At 68.9% G+C, this 21,237-nt stretch overlaps 8 protein-coding genes across 8 annotated transcripts in view; 4 read left to right on the top strand and 4 right to left on the bottom strand.

Annotated features, from left to right (window-relative positions):
* Positions 1-1,028, bottom strand: part of CHLNCDRAFT_144373 (hypothetical protein) — a gene marked incomplete at both ends in the record, with an annotated part of 2,867 nt that extends 1,839 nt beyond the window's left edge. The window contains 4 exons of the mRNA XM_005848652.1: positions 188-288; positions 447-507; positions 619-709; positions 962-1,028. Of these exons, the coding sequence (XP_005848714.1) occupies positions 188-288; positions 447-507; positions 619-709; positions 962-1,028 (320 nt within the window). The remainder of the gene's footprint in view (positions 1-187; positions 289-446; positions 508-618; positions 710-961) is intronic.
* Positions 1,029-1,717: 689 nt separating this feature from the next.
* On the top strand, positions 1,718-3,753 carry CHLNCDRAFT_144372 (hypothetical protein; the record flags this gene model as incomplete). Its single annotated transcript, XM_005848862.1, has 5 exons — positions 1,718-1,741; positions 1,936-2,328; positions 2,427-2,783; positions 2,990-3,157; positions 3,604-3,753. The coding sequence occupies 5 exons, from the start codon at positions 1,718-1,720 to the stop codon at positions 3,751-3,753; spliced, it is 1,092 nt and encodes a 363-aa protein (XP_005848924.1).
* A 713-nt stretch (positions 3,754-4,466) lies between these two features.
* CHLNCDRAFT_144371 (hypothetical protein) lies at positions 4,467-5,075 on the bottom strand (the record flags this gene model as incomplete). Its single annotated transcript, XM_005848651.1, has 3 exons — positions 4,467-4,580; positions 4,760-4,896; positions 5,036-5,075. 3 exons carry the CDS (start codon positions 5,073-5,075, stop codon positions 4,467-4,469), a joined length of 291 nt encoding a protein of 96 aa, XP_005848713.1.
* A 1,487-nt stretch (positions 5,076-6,562) lies between these two features.
* On the bottom strand, positions 6,563-10,879 carry CHLNCDRAFT_144369 (hypothetical protein; the record flags this gene model as incomplete). Its single annotated transcript, XM_005848650.1, has 10 exons — positions 6,563-7,055; positions 7,188-7,271; positions 7,405-7,546; positions 7,693-7,936; positions 8,234-8,373; positions 8,546-8,889; positions 9,087-9,437; positions 9,695-9,844; positions 10,101-10,192; positions 10,403-10,879. The coding sequence occupies 10 exons, from the start codon at positions 10,877-10,879 to the stop codon at positions 6,563-6,565; spliced, it is 2,517 nt and encodes an 838-aa protein (XP_005848712.1).
* A 558-nt stretch (positions 10,880-11,437) lies between these two features.
* On the top strand, positions 11,438-13,424 carry CHLNCDRAFT_144368 (hypothetical protein; the record flags this gene model as incomplete). The annotated part of the gene is made up of 5 exons (XM_005848861.1): positions 11,438-11,591; positions 11,686-11,838; positions 12,011-12,487; positions 12,606-12,760; positions 12,930-13,424. The coding sequence occupies 5 exons, from the start codon at positions 11,438-11,440 to the stop codon at positions 13,422-13,424; spliced, it is 1,434 nt and encodes a 477-aa protein (XP_005848923.1).
* A 194-nt stretch (positions 13,425-13,618) lies between these two features.
* On the bottom strand, positions 13,619-17,177 carry CHLNCDRAFT_144367 (hypothetical protein; the record flags this gene model as incomplete). The annotated part of the gene is made up of 6 exons (XM_005848649.1): positions 13,619-14,176; positions 14,341-14,514; positions 14,693-14,891; positions 15,004-16,224; positions 16,418-16,885; positions 16,996-17,177. The coding sequence occupies 6 exons, from the start codon at positions 17,175-17,177 to the stop codon at positions 13,619-13,621; spliced, it is 2,802 nt and encodes a 933-aa protein (XP_005848711.1).
* A 164-nt stretch (positions 17,178-17,341) lies between these two features.
* CHLNCDRAFT_144366 (expressed protein) lies at positions 17,342-18,051 on the top strand (the record flags this gene model as incomplete). The annotated part of the gene is made up of 4 exons (XM_005848860.1): positions 17,342-17,455; positions 17,536-17,645; positions 17,872-17,945; positions 18,038-18,051. 4 exons carry the CDS (start codon positions 17,342-17,344, stop codon positions 18,049-18,051), a joined length of 312 nt encoding a protein of 103 aa, XP_005848922.1.
* A 110-nt stretch (positions 18,052-18,161) lies between these two features.
* On the top strand, positions 18,162-21,054 carry CHLNCDRAFT_144365 (hypothetical protein; the record flags this gene model as incomplete). Its single annotated transcript, XM_005848859.1, has 9 exons — positions 18,162-18,312; positions 18,432-18,541; positions 18,725-18,784; positions 18,972-19,173; positions 19,378-19,487; positions 19,609-19,677; positions 19,806-19,905; positions 20,018-20,063; positions 20,340-21,054. The coding sequence occupies 9 exons, from the start codon at positions 18,162-18,164 to the stop codon at positions 21,052-21,054; spliced, it is 1,563 nt and encodes a 520-aa protein (XP_005848921.1).
* Between the last annotated feature and the right edge of the window lie 183 nt (positions 21,055-21,237).

Raw genomic sequence — 21,237 nt, 5'->3', positions numbered from 1 at the left:
CGAAACCGGGGTGGGGGGGTGAGTGGTGACAGGGAACAGACACAGGGAGGGTTGGTGGGGCGGTACTGGCGGGACGGGAGCTCCAGGCTAGGTTTGGTCCAGGCAGGGAGGTGCAGCCGGGTGGGCGGGGCGGGGCCAGGCCGGCCGGCCAGGGTGCAGGGCAGCGGCAGGCAGCCCGCCCCGCCACACCTTGTACACAATCTCGCCGCCCGCCAGCTGCCGCACGTCCAGCTGGCTGTTCTGGCCGCCTGCCGCCACGTAGCCGTGGCCCACCGTCATGCTGGTGGGCTGCAGCCAGCAAGGGGGCATGTGGAGGCAGTGAGAAACGAAGGGAGGCAGGGAGGCGGGTAAGGCGAGGAAGCGTGGCAAGGCAGCCACTGCTTGGAGAGGCCTGCGCCACAAACCCACCCGCCGCCTCCCGCACCCAAACAACCCTGCACACCCACCTCGAAGCTCAGCTCCTGCGCCACGCTAGTGCTGCTGTTGTTGAGGTCATGCCGCAACGTCCTGTGGCGAGGGCAGGGGCAGGCCTGAGCGCCGGGCCACGGCACCGCCCCGCTTTGGCGGAGGGCAGCTCAACAGGCCTGGCGCAGCGCATGCGCCGTGCGCAGCCCGCACCTGTGGCGACACACGCAGAACAGCTCCTCGTCACGCTGCGGGCAGTGCACCAGGTCTCGCAGCTGCCAGTGCTGGATAGTGGCGCCGCGATCTGCGAGGGGCAGAGCGGAAAGGGGTGGAGGGCAAGCACACGCAGAACCAGAGGGAACCGTTGGCATCCCCAGTTGCCTCCTGGCCTCTGGGGTACCGAACACCGCGTGCACGTGCCAGAACAGTGGGCCGCGGCTCCAAAAAGGCAGAGGGGGGCGGCAGCGGCGGCAAGCCCACGAGTCCCGCCGCTGGGGGTGGCCGAACCCGGTGTCGTGGGGGCCCTGCACCACTGTTCTGCGCCCACAGGGCGCACCATAGGTCGTTGCGTAGTTCAAGAGCGCAGGGGCGCCCTCTTCGGCAGCTCCAGCAGCCGGCCCCATGTCGCCAGCGCGCCAGGGCGGGGCGGCGCACCAATTTATGTTGTGGCGGATGTGCTGAGTGTGGGGCGGGGCACCGCGTGAACAGAGCAGAGAGAAAGGGCTTTCTGCCAAAGGTGGGAGAGTGCTCAGAGGCGCTGGGCCGTGGATCGAGTAGGGACGTGTCCAGCAGAGTGGTTTGTTTCTTGAGAACCAGCAGAATGCAGGGCGGAGATGGCCGAGGCCTGAGCTGGACTGGCCCGGTCTTTCGTTCCTCAACTCCCAGGCCGTCTTTCACGCCCAACCATGCTCAAAGAAGCTGCACGACACTCCCCACACCCCTCAACGTTCCGGTTCAGCTCCACACCGATCTCCAGAACTCCCTGAGGAGGATACCTTTACTCCTTCAGCTCCTGTCACCTGTGAGAGGCTGCCAGCAACCCGTGGCTAGGTGGGAAGGATCAGGGAGCCGTGCACCCCTTTCCCCGTCATTCGTCGCCCTGGATGCTCAGCCTACTGCCGGTCCTTTGCCTTTCAGCGCCTCTTTCATCCACTGGTCTCATATTGCTGCGCTCCCGGTAACGCAGGGTTGCTGTCCTCGCCAATCCACCCGGTATCCAACTGCAGACCCTCGCAGACCGTTCCCCTGATTCTCAGAGGCGGGTCAGGTGCGTCGTGGAAGCTGTGCGTGAGCTGTAGGAGGCCTGCAGCGCATGCCGCCCAGCACCAAGGGCCGCGTAAGGAGCGGCCCGCCTTGGGGTCCACGACGGCACGACCAGCGGTGCCACACTCTGGCTTGCCTGCCTGCCCTCATCGATATCGGCATGCGCTGAACTGCGCAAGGCATACATCCCATGTATACTGGGCGCCCTCTGCTTCTGCCGACGCTGTGGCACCAACGCTGCGGGTGCCGCCGCCTGCCCCCTTGCAGCAACGTCCCGCCCCCAGCACGGCTTCCCCCACAAGCCCCTGGCTGGGCCCGCTGGACAGGGCAGAGCTGGAGGCCTGCCTGCAGGCGGACGACACAGCGCGGCGGCCACGCCTGCTGAAGCGCTGCACATTCGAGCTGGGGGCGCAGCCGCATCCGCCGCGAGAGAAGCTGCCGGCGAGCTGGGCCCGCAACTGCCGCGGCCCCAACAGCCAGCACGCACTGCTGGCGACCGCAGGGCTGAGCAGGCAGGAGGCTACTGGCTGCATGGCCAGCAGACGCCGCACCAGCCGAGGCTCCAGCACAGCCCAGGGCATGACGGCGGCGGCGCCCTCCCCAAGGGCCGGCACCGCCGACACCGTCCAGCGCGCGCAATCGGCGCCGCCGGCAAGCGGGGTGAGGAGGGAATGCTGCTGCGGCTGCTGCTGCCCCATCCTGTTCTGATAGAGGCTGTGCGTGCAATCAATGCCTGCTGGAGCACTGACCCCCCGCAGCCGCCAGAGTCTGTCGATGAGGTGCCCCCTGGCAAGCTTGGTGGGAAGGCGGCAGTGGCGTTACTCAAGCGCAGCCCCTCGGCGCTTCCAGCCTGGCTGGACGATCCGCTGCCGACGCTGTCGCTGCCGCTCCCCGGCGGCGCCGTGCGCCCCCCCAAGGCGCCAATTGCGCCGCCGCCTGAGCGGCGCCAGGTGCAGCGGCAGGAGCTGCCGCATGCGCCTGTCAGCACAGCCGGGGCGCAGCAGGAGCAGCAGGCACCTGCTGCTGGGGGCGTGGAGCTTGACTGGCTGCTGCCGGATGTGGCTCATGCCTCGGGAGCCCTCCAGTCGCCATCAATCAAGCTGGGAGAGCAAGAGGTGAGGGAGCGGCACGGAGCGAGGCGTGGTGGTGGGTGGGGTGCGTGCTGGTGTGTCGGTGGGTGAACGAGGTGTCTCGCAGGGGGCAAAAGTCGTGCTGCCAATGATCCGCACAGCATAGCGCACTGGCTGGCACTGACACGCGCTCTCTCGCTGGGCCCGCTGCCCCCGCCCCCCGTGTCCCAGCCTGCCCCCGCCCGGTGCAGTGGCGCCTGGTGGCGTACCCTCAGGGCCTCAACGGCCGCGGCCGCTCCCTGTCTGTCTACCTGTCTGCCGTCGGCGGCCACGCCTTCACACCCTTCTCCAGCTGGAGGCAGCGCCTGATGTTTGTGTTGACGGTGGTCAGCGCGCGCGGAGGCATGTCGCTGTCGCGGGTGGGTGGCTGGCTGCAGGAGGGGGCGGGCAGGCGCTGGCCCGCCTCGCCAGCTCCGCAAGGGTCTCCCCATCCCCTCCGCCCCCTCGGAGGGCCACCCCAACCTCAAAGCCCCCATATGGTGGGCAGGTGCCGTAACGGGCGGGTGGGGGGGCGTCGCACGTGCTGGTATGGCACGAAGCGATGCTGCTGCCCGCGAAGAAAGCGAGTGGGGAGGCAGGCCTGCCAGCCCGCCCAAGGCTGGCAGCCTGCTGGCGCTGTACCGCCACCGGCGTACCGGCGCAGCGTGCTGTCTGCGCCCCCTGGCAGCAGGCCCAGCACAAGCCTGGATTGTGTCTCATGCTCATGCTCACGATTGGCAATCGACACAAGCTCGCCACCGCTTCGCCGTTGCCACCCACACCCACACCCACACCCGCACACACACCTTGGGCTCCCTGGCTGCAGCTGGAGGAGCACACGTTCGACCCGCTGGAGCCGCAGTACGGCTTCACCACCCTCATATCCCGCTCAGAGCTGCTGGACCCCGCGGCCGGCTTCCTGCGCGACGACGGCGGCGTGCTGCTGCGCGCCAGCCTGGTGCCGATGCCGTGCTGAGGGGCCTGCTGGCCTGCGGCGGCGCAGCTGCCGCCTCGCTGCCGCGATCCCATGTCATATGCACAATGCACGGAAATGCAGTTTCCCCCTTGTTCCCGCCCTCTCCCATTTCATGCGATGCCTGCCATCGCATCTCGTCCGATTCTGTTGTTCCTCCAGCGCTGTCCATCCCCCTGACAATGCCATTGACCCTCTTCCCTCCCACACAACCCTTCATGAACATTCACATTCAAGCTCAAATTTGCCAGAACGCGGCGTGTGCCACATAGATCTTCTTTCATTAATGTAGGCCCTGCGTGCTAATCCGCTGCAGGCAGCTCCCATGCCCGGCCCCCACGCTTCCTGTGTCCTGCCTGCCCCGCCATTGGCATGCCTGCGTTGGCATAAAGCAGCTTCCAGGGCATGTTTCTAAATCAACAGGCCTCAGAGCCTGGATAGCGAATTCTTTATGTTCATACCCACACATCATGTACCTGGCCCAGAAACTGAGAAGCCCCCTGGGCTCCAATGCACACTGTAACACGTGCTGTTGGGTAGCCGCCGGCAGCCCACTGGACCTGCTTGCTGCCACCACGCAAGGGCGATTGGTTTGCAGCGGGGTGCTGCCGGCCGAGCTGCTGCCAGGAGGCGGGAGGCAGTGTCACTGGTGCCATCAGTGGTCAGAGGGAGGTCAGCAGCCTGAGATAGCTCAGCGCCTCCAGCGCTGAGCTGGGCTACCGCCGCTTTGTGGAGAAGCTGCTGTACTCTAGCGCCTCCAGCTCCCGCTCATTCCTAAACTCGCATCGCTCGATCACAGAGTGGGGGGAACCCTTGGTGGCCAGCCAGTCCTGCAGGCGGGGCGAGGCGTTGGTAGCACAAGGGCATGCCATGCGAGGCTCAGCGGCGCGGCGGCAGCTTGGCTGCCCTGGCGAGAGGCATGCCTGCTGTAATGGATTGGCACACTCAGGGCAACTTCCCGCATGGTGCACACCCTTTATCGCAATGCACACCCTTTATCGCAATGCACCTTCATCTCCTCCACAGCCGCGTCCCGCCCCTGCACCTCGCCCTTCACCGTCCCCTGCGACGTGTTCATCACCCAGCCCACCACCCCCAGCTGCCGCGCCTTGTCCTGGGTGTGCGCGCGAAACCAAACCCCTTGGACTGCAGAGGGGACAGGAGATGATTGAGCAAGACAGGCGGGGCTCGGAGCGGCAGAGCGCCGGGGCAGCCTCGCCGGCGGTGGCGATGAGCGCCCCCTGCCCCTGCCTAGCAGCGGACCAGGGCCGGGTCAGCCTCCCACCTATTCCGTGCACCTCATACTCCACGGCGCGGAGCGACATCAGCACTATTCCCGAATGGAATGCTCGCCTGCTGCCATGTGTGGGCCGCAGTAAGCCCACACGTTGCAGGTTCGTGGCGATCATCATCGCCTGATCGATCCTGCAGTCTTCTCTTGCAGAACTGACACCTGGGCGCCGACCTGGCGGGCGCTGCCAGCGTCGGGGCTTTCTCACAGTGGCCCTGGGGGCGTTCTCAGCCACATCCGCGCAGCTGATCAACCTGTGCAGACGGTTCGGGCTACAATGCGCGCTGTCTGGGGTCTGCTTCTGCTGGTGCTGGTGGCTGGTGGCTTGAGGCGCTGTGCCGGCCAGGAGGGCTGCGCGGGGGTTTCGGATTTCGTCGAGATGAACCCCCTCTACTCATTCATCACGGAACCTGTGCCGGGTGAGGCCGCCCGGGAGAACTCTCTCCCGATACCCATGTGGGTGCAATGCTCGCCAACCTCCCCCTGCAGCTCGCAAATGTGCACACGCTGGGATACAGAGGCGGAAAGCTGCCACCCAGGCCTCCCGCGCGGGCCAGGCCAGTTGGCTCCCCACCGGTCCGCCCTCCGCCCCCCCGCCGCTTCCACCTGCAGAGTTGCTGGCCCCAGATGCCGCTTACACTGTCTTCATCCCACTGCTCAACGCCACCACCGCCGCTCAGGCTCAGGCCTTCCCACAGCTCTCCCCCAACCTCGTGCTTCCTGACGTTTACTGGAATGTGAGTTTCGCCGCCGGGGCCGCCCGGCGCCGCCCCAAGGACCTTGCACGCGCTGCTGTTGCACTGCCACAGCAGCCTGGCACCAGGCTTGTGTGTTGCACCCCCAGAGCTGCCCATCAGCATGGACCCCGCACGCATGGACGGCAACCGTCGCACCCACCCATCCTCTGTCGCCCTGCGTGCTAGCACTGCAGGCCAGCGAGCTGGTGGCGGCGGGGTCGGTCCAGAACCTGGCCAACGTCACCATCACCCTGAAGGACAACCCCGAGGCCGGCACCATCGAAGCCACCTTTGTGGAGCTGGGGGCCACGGCCAGCATCTACCCAGTCGCCTTCCCCCTGGGCAACGTGAGCGCCGGGACGTGCACGGGCTGTGTGGCTCCTGCCCATGCCAGCTTCCAGCTTCCGGCAGGCAGCATCACTGCACGACTTCCCATGAGCCACATGCATGCATGCCCCCCATGCCCGGCCCACCGCCTGCCCTGCAGAGCGTGGCCTACGCCATCACCGTCCTGCAATCCGGGGACGTCGCTGAACAAGTGGCAGCGGGGCCCGCTTCCGGTGCCTGATGCCTTTCTCCTCACCAGAGCCAAGGGCAGAGGGTGCCCTTCCATTCCACAGAATTCCACAGAACAGCAGGGGGACAGCTGCGTGGCTATGTATACAGCGGGATGTGTAGCAGCAGAGAAACAGGAGGAAAGAATAAGGTCAGTGCTGGATGTGAGGACAAAATGCACTAGCATGAAAGGTGGCCAGGCAGCAAAGGCGCCCACGGCAAGTGGAGCCTACTGCTCGCCGTGCTGAACGGCAGGCTCTTCGCTGGAAGGCTGCCGCGGCTGCCGCTGCTGCGCCTGCTGCTGCCCCGGCGCTCGCTGCTTGCCCGATGCGTGCAGGGTGGCGCCGCCACCACTGCCACTGCCGTTCCCAGCGGCGGCGGCCAGGTCTGACACCGCCGCCGCCGTGCGGTTGGCCGCTGGGTCTGCCACCATCAGCGCCGCCTCCGCTAACGCCTGCGCCACAACGTCAGGCACGCCAAACTCGTCTGTGTTGGCGCTGCGGCCGCCGGCTGCCGCCTCGCCCCCGGGAGCGTTGCCGCTGCTGCTGCTGCCGCTGCTGCTGGCGTTGGCCACTGCCGCCGCCCGGTTGACAAACAGCAGCGTTTCGGGGTAGGCGCCGCTGGCTCGGTCCAGCAGCAGCGAGAAGTGCTGCGGCAGCAGGCGGCACCAGGTGGGCTGCCGCAGACCCGCCAGGTCCTCTGGCCGGATGCCGCCCCGCCGCCTGCAGGCAGGCAGGCAGATTTGCAGCCAGGGTTGTGAGGCAGGCGGGTGGGGAGCACAGCTGCCCCGCATGCGCATCAGATCTGCTCATAGCAAAACACAGAGGCGTACGCCCAGCACCAAGCCAGCCCACCTGATGCCGTAAGTGATGCTGTACCAGCGCTCGTCGCACACGTAGCCGCTGTGGGAGATGTCGCAGTAGCCCAGGCCGTGCAGCCTGCGCAGGCGCCACGTCAGCACATGCCAGCTCAGCAGGGAAATACAGGCAGGTGCCCACAAGGTGGCAGCCAAGGGCACGACTCGCAGGCCCGAGGCAGCAGACCAGGGAAGGCCAGGGCACCGTGACCCACCACTCCACAAGCTTCAGCGGCCGCCGCCAGCCGGCCGCCCGCATGGCAGCCGGGTTCCACTCCACCGCCACCACCGGCGGCCGGTTGGGGCGCTCAAGCAGCGGGGCAAAGCCCTGGAGCACAAAGCCCTCCCATCCGTTCGCTGCAGCAGGGCGCGGAGCAGAGGCGGCAAGTCGGATTGCACGTAGTGCCATCGATCAAAGCCGCCGCTTGCACATCATCCACAGCCACTCGAGCGGCATCTACAAGCTGGGAAAGGCGCGCCTGCCGTCTCGCAGCAAAGCGCACCTGATACCCGCAGCGCGGCCACGCGGTCGGTCTCCGGCACGGCCCAGGCCCCCGCCGACCTCCGCGTCATCAGCTGGCAGCTCTCTGCCGGCATGGCGTGCACATCGGCCGGGCCATAGCCCCGCTGCACCTCCAAGTTTGCCGCTGCCGCAGCCGCGGAGCCCCCGCTGCCGCCGCTGCTCTGCTTGGGCAAGATGCAGGTGTAGCCCTCCTGCTCGGGTGACCCTAGCGGCTCCTTGTGCACCTGCCAGTGTAGCAGGCGGGGTGGGCTGGTTGGTGGCGCTGGCGGGTGAGGCTCACAGATGCATGCCGCCGAGCATGCCAAGCCCTCGGCGCAATGGGCCATGCAGGGCGGCACCAAAATGCAGGCTGGGAAGCCACGAGGCAGCCCCCACCAGGCAGCAACGCAGCAGCGCAGGAGGCCAACAAGCAGCCGTGCAGGCGGCGGCGGCGACGATGAAACCCGCGAGGAAGCGCGGCAAGAGCCGCGGTGCAGCAGGCGGCGGCGCAGCAGGCGGCGGTGGCAGTGCTGGCGCCGCACCTCCACGAGGTGCTCGAAGCCGTTGTGCCGCACGCTGGCCTCCAGCGCCTCCAGGCTGGCGGGGCCCAGCTCAAAGGCGTGCACCCTGTGGCCGCGCGCCGCCGCCGCCAGCGAGAGCAAGCCGTAGCCCGCGCCCACATCTGCGGGGCGGGGCGGCAACAGCAGCAGACGGGCCGGCAAGGTGGGCAGGCTGCTGGCCAGGCAGGCCACAGACCACAGCGCCCTGCGTCCGCCAGCAGCCCGGCTTTGCACTCACGCAGTAGCCACATGCTACCCACGCTGCTTGCCCCGCCCAGGGCACGGGGAGCTCACCTATGAGGACGTTGCGCCGGGAGTCGGCGCCGCCCATGCTGCCCACCACGGCGTCGGTCAGGCTGGGCCGCCGCGAGGGCTGCACCGAGGGCTGCCAGCCGCCGTGCGTGGTGATGGCGGCGCCGACGTCGGCGCCGCTCTGCCGCTCGCCGCGGCCGGCGCGGTGGGTGAGCAGGTCAAAGGGCGGGTCAAAGTCAACAGACACGGGGTACAGCTGTACCGCCTCGTCCCGCTCCGCCATGACCTTGGCCTGCTCTGCCTCGGCGTCCTCGCTGCGGTGGCGCCAGCGCCGCGCCACCTCAGACGTCACGCCCTGCACCGTCACCTGCCACGGCCAGTGGCTGCTGCAGCACAGGGAGCGGGGCACGGGCGGAGGCGGGGGCACCGGGAGGGGGAGACAAGAAGTCAGCCTGGGGGCCGGTGGGCCGGCAGGCGGTTGACAGCCGCCGCCGCCCGTCTTTTGATCAAGCAGCAACTAGCATGCTCATCGGGCATGCATGCATGCATGCATGCTGTCCTCGCTCCCGCAGGCGGGCCCCACCTGCCCTGCTCCCAGGTGCCGCCTGCGCTGTGGTGCAGCACCGCCACCCCCGGGTCGTCCGGCGCCAGGCCGTAGGCGGGCCTGCTGGGCGCGCCAAACAGCAGGCGGGGCAGCAGGCGCACGCCCCAGGGGTCGTCCCGACGCGAGGGCGGGTGCTGCGCCGCATGCCGCAGCAGCACATCTGTGAACAGCCCCGCGCCGGTGCGCTCCAGGGCGTCGATGCGGGCGTCAGCCGAGAAGCTCTGGCGGCGGCCCACCCCCGCGGCAATCGCGTCGCAGAGCTCCTTGAGCGCCGGGTGGCCGGGCGCTCCGGCAAACACCCACTGCACCAGCTGGCGCATGCGCACGTACCTGCACGGCGGGAGCGGGGCGCACGCAGCAGTACCGTCGGCGGCAGCCGCCCAGCCCCAGGCGCGGCAAAGCCCTGCCGGCAGCAGGCCGCCAGCAGCTGGCCCGCAGCCTGCCGCCGGCCTGCCACCGCTCCTCCTCCTCCTCCCCCAGCCGCGGCGTCCACCGCTGCCCTCCACACATCGTACACACCACCAGCATCACCATGCACACACCACCATGCACACACCACCGCCACCCCACCACCCCGAAGTGCGCACCCTGCCTCCAGCGCCGCCCTGGCCTCTGCAAACTCGTTGTCCCACCCCGCCACCAGCGTGTCCTTGCTGTGCACCACGCCGTCCAGCGGGCGCCGGCACTCGGCGTCCGCGTCGGCATACACGCCGCCGAGGCGCAACACCACCATGTACCTGCGGAGGCAGCAGTGGAGGAGGGGGTGGAGGCGGAGGGGGGGCGGGCGAGGTGGTGGTGGAAAGAAGAAGAGGAGGCCATGCTGGAGGCAGGGCAGGCGGCGCGACAACCAGTAGCAGCTGGCCAGCCCGGCACTGGGCCACGCTTCGGCGCCATGTGAAACGAACGACCAGGCACGGAGCAGCCGCTCCGCTTCGCACCACCCTGCTCCCCGCAGCGCCCTGCCGCACGCCTGCCTCCCAGCGTGGGGCTCACCGGAAGAAGTCTGCTCGCTCCACGCCCCTGCCCAGCCGCCGGTAGGCTTCCAAGTAATCAGGGAACTCGTGGCGCACAAAGTCGAGGCAGTCCTGGCGGGTGGAAAGAAGGCGGCGGCAGCGCCGGCAGCAGCAGCAGGGCTCAGCATGCGTGCACGGCAGCAGTAGCGGCGGAGCAGACCTCTGCATCTCACCGCTGGGGCTGATGAAGGCTGGCAGGCGGCTGTGCTGCTGCCAATCCTTGGCTGGCAAGGCCGCGAAGAGCGAGGCGCCGAGCTGCCGGCCCGCCCGCCCCTGCCTCACCTGGTCCGTGTACAGGCGGACCTCCCATCCGGGGTTGAGCTGGCGCCAGCTGGCCATGTATTGGCGCAGGCGAGGCGGCAGCGCGCCGCCGGCGTGGGTCTGGTGTATGATTCGCGGGATGAGCTTGGGCTGCTGCGCGGCGGCGGTCTCGGCATCAGGGCGCCAGGCTGCGGGCTGCACGGTGGGGCCGTCTCCATTCAGGCGCATCAGGTCTGCCAGATCCGGCTGCGGCCCGCCAAACAGGTGTGTGCCCAGCCGCGTCACCACCACCAGCGCCAGCAGCGCCAGCAGCACGCGGTGCACGACGCGGCGCGAAGCCCAGCCGCCGCAGTGCCACCCGCCCCGCTGGTGGCTGTGCGGGTGGCAGTGGCCGTGCCGCAATGGCGGCCGCCCGTGCCGCCACGGCTTGGCATGCGTCAGCGGCAGGTCGGTGCTGGCCTGCGGGGACACAGCGCTGCGGCCACGCAGCATATCCATCGCGCCGCCGCGGGCTGCAACCGGCAGGGGCGACAGCGGCGGCGGGAGCGGCAGCTGCCGCGGGTCCTCCCAAACAGGCTCCTCGGCGCTCCCCAGCGCCTCTAGGATGCTAGGCCAAGCATTTGCCGCCAGTGCCGCGCCCAGGCGGGGCTTGTAGGCAAACTTTCAGTGGGCTGTTGTGATTCAGCCCGCGTTCGCCTCACTGCTGAAACCGCAGCTCTACGGTGAGAGCAAGCCCCGAGCTGGCCTCGGTGGGCAGTGTTGTGGAGGTTGGAAACGAAGGGGTTGCAGGGGGACTCAGCAGCTCAGTGTGCAGGCGTGTCCTCCACTGCCCGGCTATGGTTGTTGACGGCTGCGCCAATTGAGAAGGCTCCGCAGGCTCAAGCCAACTAGGTGCCACAGTGGCGACTGCACCGTCACTTCCCTTTGCGATTTTCAGCCCGTGTGTACTCCTGATCAGACTGTGACATCTTGGAAAGCTCAAAATCAATGCGGGGCGACCAGAAGCGATGCTGGTGACGGGCTTGCCTGCTCCACCCCGCGCTACAGCCCTGAGCCATGCCCGCCCCGGCTGGCAGGGTGATCCTGCTGGCGCTGGCATCCAGGGCAGCCGTGCTGACCACCATGGTGCTGTCTGATTGGGCGTTCTCCGACCTGGACAGCTCCGCCAGGCTGCAGGGCCGGCCCTGCGCCACGGCAACGATGGATGCAGGTGATGAGGGGGTTGCCACGCGAATGTCGAGCCCAGGTGGGCTGGATGCCGGCACGGCGACAGCCACTGCCAGCCCGCCGCTGCTTGTGTGCAGGCCCCCCCAGCGGCTCGTCCCCCCTGCTGGGAGTGGCGGTCTGGGACACTGTCTACTTTGCGCGGGTGGCGCGGTGCGGGTACGAGACAGACAAGCTCAACGCCTTCTTCCCGCTGCTGCCCGCCGCCATGCGCGGCCTGGCGGGCGCCGCAGGTGGGCGCTCGTGGGCTGACAGCAGCTGGCGCTGCCCGCTGCTGGGCGATACTGCGCTGCCTGGGCCGCATCCTGGCATGCCTGCATCCCTGGCGGTACATCCACCGCTGTGCTCGGTGGATCCGCTGCTGCATTGCCTCTGGCTGAGCCGCCCACACATGCTGCCCTGCAGGCATGAAAGGCCTGCTGCCCGATGAGGCAGCCTATTTGCTGGCGGGGCTGGTAGTCAACGTCGCGGCCTTCTGCGCCGCGGCACTGTGCCTGCACCGGCTGGGCCTGCGCGTGCTGGGAGCCGGCGGGCGGGCCGCAAAGCGAGGTGCTGGCGGCGCTGCCAGCCGCACCGCTGACCTGGCGCTGCTGCTCTTCTGCTTCAACCCGGCCTCTGTCTTCTACTCGACAGCCTACTCGGAGGCCCTGTTTGCCGCCGCCACCTGGGCCGGCCTCCTGCTGCTGCCCGACCGACACTGGGCAGGCGTGGCGGCGCTGACGGCGGCCGCCGCCGCTCGCTCCAACGGCATCCTGGCAGCCTGGTTCCCGCTGCACAAGCTGGCGGCGGCCGCGCGGCGGCAGGGACACCTGCCGGCACGCGAGGCTGTGCGGGCGGCCCTCAGCTGCTGCGCCATCCTGGCGCCCTATGCCGCCATGCAAGGTACGCTGGGCTGGGCCGCTCGTGCATGCAGCATGCCGGCCAGGCCCACACACCGGAGCGGTCCTGCAAAGGAAACATGAACGTCATTGCATTGCACTTGGTTTACCCGTGCTTGCAGCCCACGCCTACCTGGCACACTGCACGGTCAGCCCGCCCGGCGGCGAGGGCGGGCCCCCCGCCTGGTGCGCCGCTCGGCCCCCCAGCGTGTATGCTTTCATTCAACGAGAGTATTGGGATGTGGGCCTGCTGCGCTTCTACCGAGACCCCGCCAGGGTGGGCAGCGCTGTCGGGCTGGCTGGCATGCGCGTCCGCTGCCTTGTCGCCCCATCAGGGAAATGCCTGAGCCTGGGGTGCCTGAGCCTGGGGCGCGTGCTTTCGTGGCTCCTACATTGCAAGCTGATTTCATGCCTCCCTGCCTGCCTGTGCCTCTCCCTGCCTGCAGCTGCCGATGGTGCTGATGTCGCTGCCTGTAGCCTGGCTGTCTGTCGGCGGCTGCTGGGCCTACTTTGCGGCCGACTGGTGGCGGGCCCTCACGCTAGGCCTCTACACCCGCCGCCACAAGCCGCCCGCCTGGCTGGCGGCGGCGGAGGGCACGCTGCAGCGCTGGGCCGCCGCAGCCCGGCCGCGCCTGCGCGGCCGCAGCGGCGGCAAGAGGCGAGGCTTGCCGCAGCAGTCGGCGGCGGCCTCTGTTCTGCAGCGCAGCAACGAGGCAGCGCCACTAGTCTACCACTGGGCGCTGATGACGGCAGTGGCGCTGCTGGCCATGCACGTCAATGTGGCCACCCGCTTCCTCTCAGCCTGCCCGCCGCTCTACTGGCACGCGGCAGAGTGGGCGGAAGCGGGCGGCAGCATCCGTGCCCGACTGCTCTGGCTGTGGTGCCTGTCCTATATTGCCCTGGGCTGCCTGCTGTTCCCCAACTTCTACCCCTGGTGCTGAGGAGTCGCCTTGGTGCAAGGGCAATGAAAAGATGCCAGACAGATCCTTCTTAGGTTGCATCATGAGCGTTCTGCTCCCGACTTTGGGCGGTGCTGTGTCGGATCCGGCCTCTGGGGCAGAGCATCAGTTATCACTGAACCAACAGACAGGGCGTGGCATGCGAGGGGCCAGTCGTAAGGACGCAGCGCCACCGCTCATTCGTGGCCGACACCAGCACGCGCCGCCTGCCTCGCCGCCGCCAGCGCCTTGCACACCCGCCGGTGCCCGCCCGACCGCCAGTCGGCGTGGGAGCAGGTAGTGCCGCAGTACCAGGCCGTCCGACACTGACCGCATCGGTGGCTGCCGGTGCCCTCGCCCGCCTCGGGGCCGCCCTCCGCCCCCAGGTTGGCGCAGGCAAGGTAGGCGCAGCTGCGGGTGGCGGCCGCCTTCGCCTGCTCCAGCTGGGCCGCCGCCTGCTGCTCAGGCTCACTCCAGAAGGCTGTCAGCGCCGCCGCCAGGGCCGCCGCCGCCGGCACAAAGACGTGCTGGCAGCGGCGCAGCGAGGCCAGGGTGGCGGGCGGCTGCATGCCGTCTGGGACATCCAGCGCGCGCTGGAGCGCCTCCTGGTAACCGGCGATAGCGGCGTGGTGCGCGCACATTTGCATCGTGGCGCTGCCGCTGCGCAAGTGCGGCGCCAGCTTGAGCAGCTCCCGAGCTGCCGCCTGGCCCAAGTTGTAGCAAATCACATACACAGTGGTCATCAGCTGCCGGAACTGCAGGCGCAGCGGGCAGCCGGGGAGAAGCGGGCGCAGTTCAGGGGCTTGGGACACCACACACCATGGGCAGGGCGGCTGCTCATCTCCCCAAGCGTGCCACCTCCCCAAGGGCTCGTCGCAACCACCACCCCAGCACCCTCGCCCTCAGCGGAAACTCTCACAATGGATGGCAGCGGGGTGTCGTTGCAGCGCAGGCAGGATGCCTCCACCACGGCCAGCCCATCTGCCAGCAGGCCGCCGGTGAGCAGCAGGGCTGCAAAGCGCGGCCAGTCCTCGCCATCCCATATCGACGTGTGCACCCGCTCCGCTTGGAAGTCGATGCTGCCTGCCTCCTGCTGCAGGAGGGGCAGGAATGACGTTGAGCCGGGTCAGCCACAGCAGGCAGCGCGACGTGGCGCGGCAACAAACCGTCTGCCGCCGCCGACGCCGCCGCCGCTTGGCTCGGGAGGTGGTGGGCATGCACGACGCGAATGGGAGGCGGCAGGGGCCGGAGGAGCTCCGAGGGGCGCCCACCTGCCAGTACTGCCTGGTGCAGGCGTCGAAGCCTGCAAGGATCTGGGCGTCCAGCTGCGAGGGCAGGCAGCTGGAGGCGGCGACGATGTACATCAGCTCCAGCCGGCTGCCCCCCTCGGCTTGGTCCAGCTGCAGCCCCGCCCTGCTGGCCACTACCGCCAGCGCCCGTGCGTGCGCCGACGACATCGCCGCCATACGCCTGCGTGCCGGCGAGGCCAGCGCGGATCAGCGCAGCGCAGCACAACCGTGGGCGCTGGACCCCCACCCACATGCACGGCCCGCCACGCACTCCGCCCATCGCCTGCGCGCACCTTTGTCCTGTGTCGATCAGGGCTCGGTTCAATTCAAACGCCTCCTTGAAGGAAATGTGCACGGCTGAGGCCAGCCAGCGCCAGGCCGCGAGGTCGGGAACCACCGCCGCCTCCTCCGCATCCAGCGCCGCCGCCCAGTGCACGAGGCGGCACACGGTGGCGTGGAGCTGGGACAGCGGCTGCGCCATCGTGCGGGCCGTTTCCACCGCCCCAAGCGAGGTTTCGGTGTGGATGGTCAGAGCATCGGAGACCGGCGGGAGGTACACGGCCCACAGCTTGAGAAGGACACGCGCCAGCAGGGCGCCAGGTGGCGGCACCCCCGGCTCGCTGGGCACCGGAGGGCCGGAAGAAGGGCGCTGCTGCCAGCCCAGCTGCAGCCGCACCAGCAGCGGCAGCAGCCGCAGGCCCGCGTCGGCCGCCGCGCACCAGGCTGCCAACCTGCTGCTGCAATCGGACAGGACGGCGGCGGGCTCGCAGGCCAGCGGAAGGTTGATGGCTGCTGCCAGCCACACACACAGCCCCCACGTATCAGCCTCTGGCGGGTCTGCTCCACCCTGCTGCGCCTCCTCGCTGGCCGCCATCCGAAATGCAGCAGCTGCAGCGGGCACGAACTGGAGCATTGCCGCCGCAGCCGGCATCAGCTGAGGGTCCGAGATGCAAGCGCCGGGCGCCTCGGCGGCCGCCTGCTGCCTGGCGATATGATTCGCCAGCAGCTGCTGAGCCACTCTGCAGGCCAGCCGGGCAGCCGCGGCGCAGGCTGCAACGCGCACGTCAACAGCCGCCTGGTCAGCAGATGCCAGCAGCAGGCGCTGTGCCGCCGCTGCCTGCCCCAGCAGCCGCACCCCAAATGAAGGGGCCGCCAGCCGGCGCTCAACCGCAGGCTCCAGCGCGGGCCCATCTATCAAGCGCAATGCGCCGTAAAGCGTGGTCCACAGAATGCTGGCGGGGCTGCTGCTCTCATCGCCGCCGCTGCTGCTGCCACCGCTGGAAGGCCCGCCACAGGCTGCCGCCAGCCTGCCGGCATCGGTGGTGCCGCCAAGCTGCAGCACCACGCTGTCCAGCACGCCCAGCACCGGCGCCAGCAGGCGCAGCTGCAGCTCCACGTCTGCCGCCAGGGCCAGCTGGTGGGGCGCGAAAGCGGCCCGGTGAGGGGCGGCCAAGGTGCGTGAGAGCACCTCCACATATTCCACGCCCACATCCCACACGATGCCTCCTATAACCCTGCGGCGCGCCTCTGTCTCTGCGTTGCATCCTGCAAGCCAGACGGCGCGGCAGTCCGGGGGCAGAAGTGGGGTAAGCAATGTGGGGAGAGAGGCGTCGCGATGCACAAGAAGAGCAGCGCGGGAGAGCCCAGCCCTCTAAGGCCCCACGTGTACATCAGGGCTGCCACAGGAGGGTGGCTGGCTGGCGGCACCTGCCTGTCAACACGGTCGCCTGCATCCGCGCAATCATGCGGCCCGTGGTAGCCACCCACGCCAGCAGCGGCGCAGGCTGCGCCACGGCGGCGCAGACGGCGGCGCAGGTGGCTGCTGCGCCGCTGCCCCAAGGCCGCTGCAGTAGCCTGACGAGGCCACACACAGTCCGCATCTGTGTGTTCAGCGTGACAAATGTCATCGGCAGGCCGGTGTTGGTGGCTGGGCTGGCCTCCAGCTCTAGCAGCAGGCGCTGCCCGGCACCCAGGACGAGCGCCAGGGTTCCGGTGGCCATCCGATTGAGGCTCCTCTCATCATCCAGCTTGCACTTGAAGCTCATCTGCAGGCATACAGTAGCCGACACCAAGGCGGCCTCCACGGCGTTGAAGGCCGAGAGCAGTCGCCTTGCAGCTGCGGCCATTAGTGTAGTCTCCAGCTGCTGACACTGCTGCCCCGCCGCGTACACCGACCTGCAGCGGCGGTGGCGGGCGGCGGGAAGCCGGTTGCCCACAACCCATCAGCAGGATCCGACTGAGCTCAAGGCACTGCCTGGCAGGCCCCAAGCAACCCTCCGCCTCACTTTGCAAACCTCTTGCGGACGCCCTCATCGCTCGTTTCCACCAGTCTTTTGGTGTCTTCCATCATTTCCAGTGCTTCATCAATCAAGTCATCGTAGGCCGGTCCCCCGCCGCGCAGCGGGCCCCTATCCAGCACGGCTTCAAGCCGGGAAAGCGCCGCCGGCCAGTCCTGGGGGGTGCCCATTGGCCGATTGACAGTCCTAGAGGTGCGTAGTTAGCATGGGGAGGTGAGTAGAGGGCTTCCCAACACCTGGCGCCTGCCACCGCCCGCCTGGCTCTGCCGGCGCATTGCAAATTGCGAGAAGGAGCCCCTCTCTCGTGCCAGCAATCACATCCCGGGCCTTAGCGATGTCCTCTTTCTTCGTGGTGCCCTCCTTTGCGCCTCCCACGCTTGAGCAGCTGGCCACTGAGCCCGACGAGGTGGCCATAATCGTGGCGCAGGAGGCCAAGATCACCCAGGAGGTGCGCTGACGGAGAACAGCGCTGTGCAGGTGCCTGCACGACAGGGCTGCCCGATCACCTCGCCCCCTTCGCCCCTGCAGCTGGCCCAAGTCCGCGAGTACAACAAGAACGCGGAGCCGCTGGGCGTGATAGCGGCACATGAGGAGCTGGAGTCCGAGCAGGAGGAGGGCCTGACGTCGGACGAAGGCGGGTGGCGGCCACCGCCTGCTCTGACGCTGCCGCCTGCCTCTTTACCTGCACGGGAGTTCCCATCCTTCGACTGGGACGGCGTCCTCGCAGCTGGGATCCTGTATCGGTTTTGCTGGGTGTTGGCATGCTAAGAGCACCACCAGCTCTCACCCATGCCGAGGAGTGTTGTTGTCAAGCTGCATCCCGGCGGCCTCCTCAGCTTGCCTCCTTATCTGTGTCCTTGCGAGTGCAGAGCTGACTGAGGAGGAAGAGGAGGAGGTGGACGAGGAGGAGGGGGATACAGACATCGAGGACGGCGATGGTGCGTGAGCGGCCCGTTTTGGTCCGCTGCCAGACCGTGCAGACACACCTGTCCATGCACGTCGCTGCTGCTGTGTGCTACTGCTGCTGCAGGCGACGCCATGTGAGGCACGCCCCCCACGGCAGTAGCCCCGCGGCGCGCCGCCAGCCGCAGCGCCCGCACCACACGCCAGGGTCAGAGTTTGCAGCAGCAGCAGCAGCAGCAGCACAGGCAGGCATGGCCAGCCAGGTGGAGGCGATCAAGTGGGTGCCCGGCACCCCCTTCCTTGTGGACGGCTTCCGGTTCCAGCACCCCGCTTGTCGCGCTTTCTTCCTCACACACATGCACTCCGACCACACCACGGGCCTGAGCCGGAGCTTCAGCGCGGGTGAGCCCGCCCGGGGAGGGCTGCCCGCGTCCAGCCGACCTGCCGCCAGCTGTGCTGAAGTTGAGTGGCTGCGCGCTGCCTTTACCAGCCTGCCCGGCCCCGCCCCCCTGGCACCGCAGGCCCCATCTACTGCTCCCCCATCACCGCCCGCCTGCTGCGCTGCGACATGGGCATCCGCCCAGACCTGATCCGCATCCTGCCGCTCGACCTGCCCACCACCATCTGCGGGGTGGGCGCGCGGCGTGGCGACCGGGATGCGCCTGGCCTGGCCGCGCACCCGCCGTGGCCGCCTGCGCGGCGCTGCTGCTGTTTGTCCTGAGCCTGCTGCGGCAGCCGGCGGACGCACGAGCTGGGCTGCGACACCTTGTCTTGCTCAGGCTGGCCCCTGGGGCACGTGCCTCTGGTACCGCAGGTCGAGGTGGTCCCCATAGACGCCAACCACTGCCCCGGCGCCGTCATGTTCCTGTTTCGAGTGCCACCTCCACCTGGCAGCAAGAAGCAGGCGCGGGGCTGCCTTGCAAGTGCCGCCGCATCGGCGGCAGCACAGCTTGGCTACCCTCCGTTGCTGTACTTGACATACCGGCGGCGGTTGAGCCACCCTGCTCATGCTGCTGATGCCACCCCTAATGGCCCCTGCTGCCAATCTGCTTGGCTCGCAGGCGCCCACCACCATCCTGCACACCGGGGACGTGAGGTGGCAGGCCGGCATGGCGCAGCACGCCGCGCTGACGGGGCGCCAGGTGGACGTGCTCATGCTGGACACAACCTACAGCCAGCGCAAGTGGACCTTCCCGCCACAGGAGGAAGTCGTGGAGCTCATGGTGCAGGCCATGGCGAGGGAAGCGGCTGCGGGGCCGCCGGGTGAGGCCTGTAGCAACGTTGTTGGAGGCAGATTGCTGGCAGTGCGTGGCTCGTGCTGCATGGGAGCCTAGCACAGCCGGGCGAGGGATGGGATGCGATCAGGCCTGCGAGAGCTGCTGCACAAGCTGCGCGGCACACACGATCCAGAGGCAGCTGCTGACAACATGCTGTACCACCTGCCTGTACCGCCCTGCCCCACCGCAGGCGCCGTGCTGTTTGTGGTGGGCAGCTACCATATTGGCAAGGAAAGGGCGTACCTGGGGGCCGGCGCCGCCCTGGGCTGGCGCGTGCACTGCAGCCCCGCCAAGCGCAGGGTGGGCCACACTGTCCATGCTGCTGCCCCTGCCCACCGCTGAGCGCTTGGCTCAGCTGCTGCCAGTTGCCGACATCACCTGTCTCTCCATATCAACTCTGGCGCTGCCGCCGCTGCTGCAGCTGCTGCATATGCTGGGGCTGCCGGCAGCGTGGCTGGCCCTGCTGACCGATGTGGCGGAGGAGGCGCAGGTGGGGCGCTGGCTGGCCCTGCCGCTGCTGCTGCCCGGCCTCACGGTGTCGCCGGGACCTCGCTCGCGCTTGTCTGTCGGCTGGTTGTGACTCGCGCCTCGTGCCTTGCCCCCTCCCGCCTCCCTCAGATCCACGTCTTGGGCATGGGCGAGCAGCTGCACCCGCAGGCGCTGGCCGACCGCATCGCCGGCACACGCTGGCAGCGCGCGGTGGCCATCCGGCCCACCGGTGCGTGCCTGCCTGCCACCGCCGCTTCTTGCTGGCCGCCCCGGCCTGGCGTGCAGGCGCGGGGCGGTTTGCTTGCATGCAAGCATGCTTGCCGGTGCTGCCGTGCCTGCAGGGTGGTCGTGGCGGCCCAAGGGCGGGCTGGATGTGCGCACCGAAGGGTGCGTCACCGTCCTGGGCATCCCTTACTCTGAGCACAGTAGCTACACGGAGCTCAGGCAAGCACGGCGCGCATGACGTGCCCGTCGAGCCCGCCTGCAAAGCCGCGGGCCTGCGCCCTGCCGCCACCGCCGGCCAGCTGCTCGCCGATGCCGCGGCCGTGTACCGACTGACCAACTGCTGACAGCATGCGGCTGCGTGCGGCCGGCAGCGCATGCTGGTGGCACCCTCGCGTGCCCACCCATCCGCCGCCCCGCCTGCCGCCCGACCCTTCGCAGGGAGTGCGTGCGCGCGCTGCGGCCGCGCCGCCTCATCCCCACCGTCGACGCCGCCGACGCCGCCGCCAGCCGCGCCGTCGTGGACCGCTTTGCTGACCTAATGGACCTGTCTGCCGACCGCTCCCGCCTCGACTGCTACCTGCGCCGCCAGCCGCAGCAGGCGCCCGTCGGCGAGGAGCAGGCGGCAGCGGCGGAGGGAGGGGCGGAGGCGGGAGCGGAGGTGGCGGAGGCGGTCGGGGGAGCTGGTGGCGGCCAGCCGGCGATGGGCAGCAGCAGCGGCGGCAGCGACGGCGGCGGCCGCAGCCTGGAGGGCGAGCGCGCCGCGGGCAACAGCAGCAGCAGCAGCGGCGGCGCGGAGCGAGCCGGACGCGGCAGCCCGGCCAGCGGCTCTACACCAGCGCGCCGCAGCGGTGGCGGCGGCAGCGGCGCAGCCGTGGCAGCCGCCCTCGGCACGACGCCCGCAGCGCGCGGGGCTGCATCACCAGGCGCAGCGGCAGGAGGGGCAGCAGGGGAGGCGTGCGCCGTTGAGGTTGATCTGGCGGCCGTGGACGTCGCCGAGCAGCAGCGGATCCTGGCGGCCATCCAGGCCAGGAACAGCGGCACCAACAGCGGCGGTAGCGGCGGCAAGAGGCGGGCGCCCGGCAGCGGCGCGGGCCTGAGGCAGGGCACCCTCAAGCGCTTCTTCGCCTCGCGCAGCCAGCCCTCGCCGACTTGACTGGTTCAGAATCATCTAGCCCCTGCCCCCTTAGATCACAGTTCACACCCAGCACGAGCGCTGGTTGATTCCCAGTGCTTCTTGTTCCTCCCGCTCTTGTATCTACTGCGCTCTGCTCTTGCTTCTGCTTCCCCTCCCAGCCACTCCAGTTCATATCTTCAGACTTCACCCACCACACGTGTA

Source organism: Chlorella variabilis (assembly GCF_000147415.1).
Source record: "Chlorella variabilis unplaced genomic scaffold CHLNCscaffold_7, whole genome shotgun sequence".
NCBI lineage: Eukaryota > Viridiplantae > Chlorophyta > Trebouxiophyceae > Chlorellales > Chlorellaceae > Chlorella > Chlorella variabilis.
Note: the sequence above shows the minus strand (reverse complement) of the source record. Positions and strands in the feature narration are given on the sequence as shown.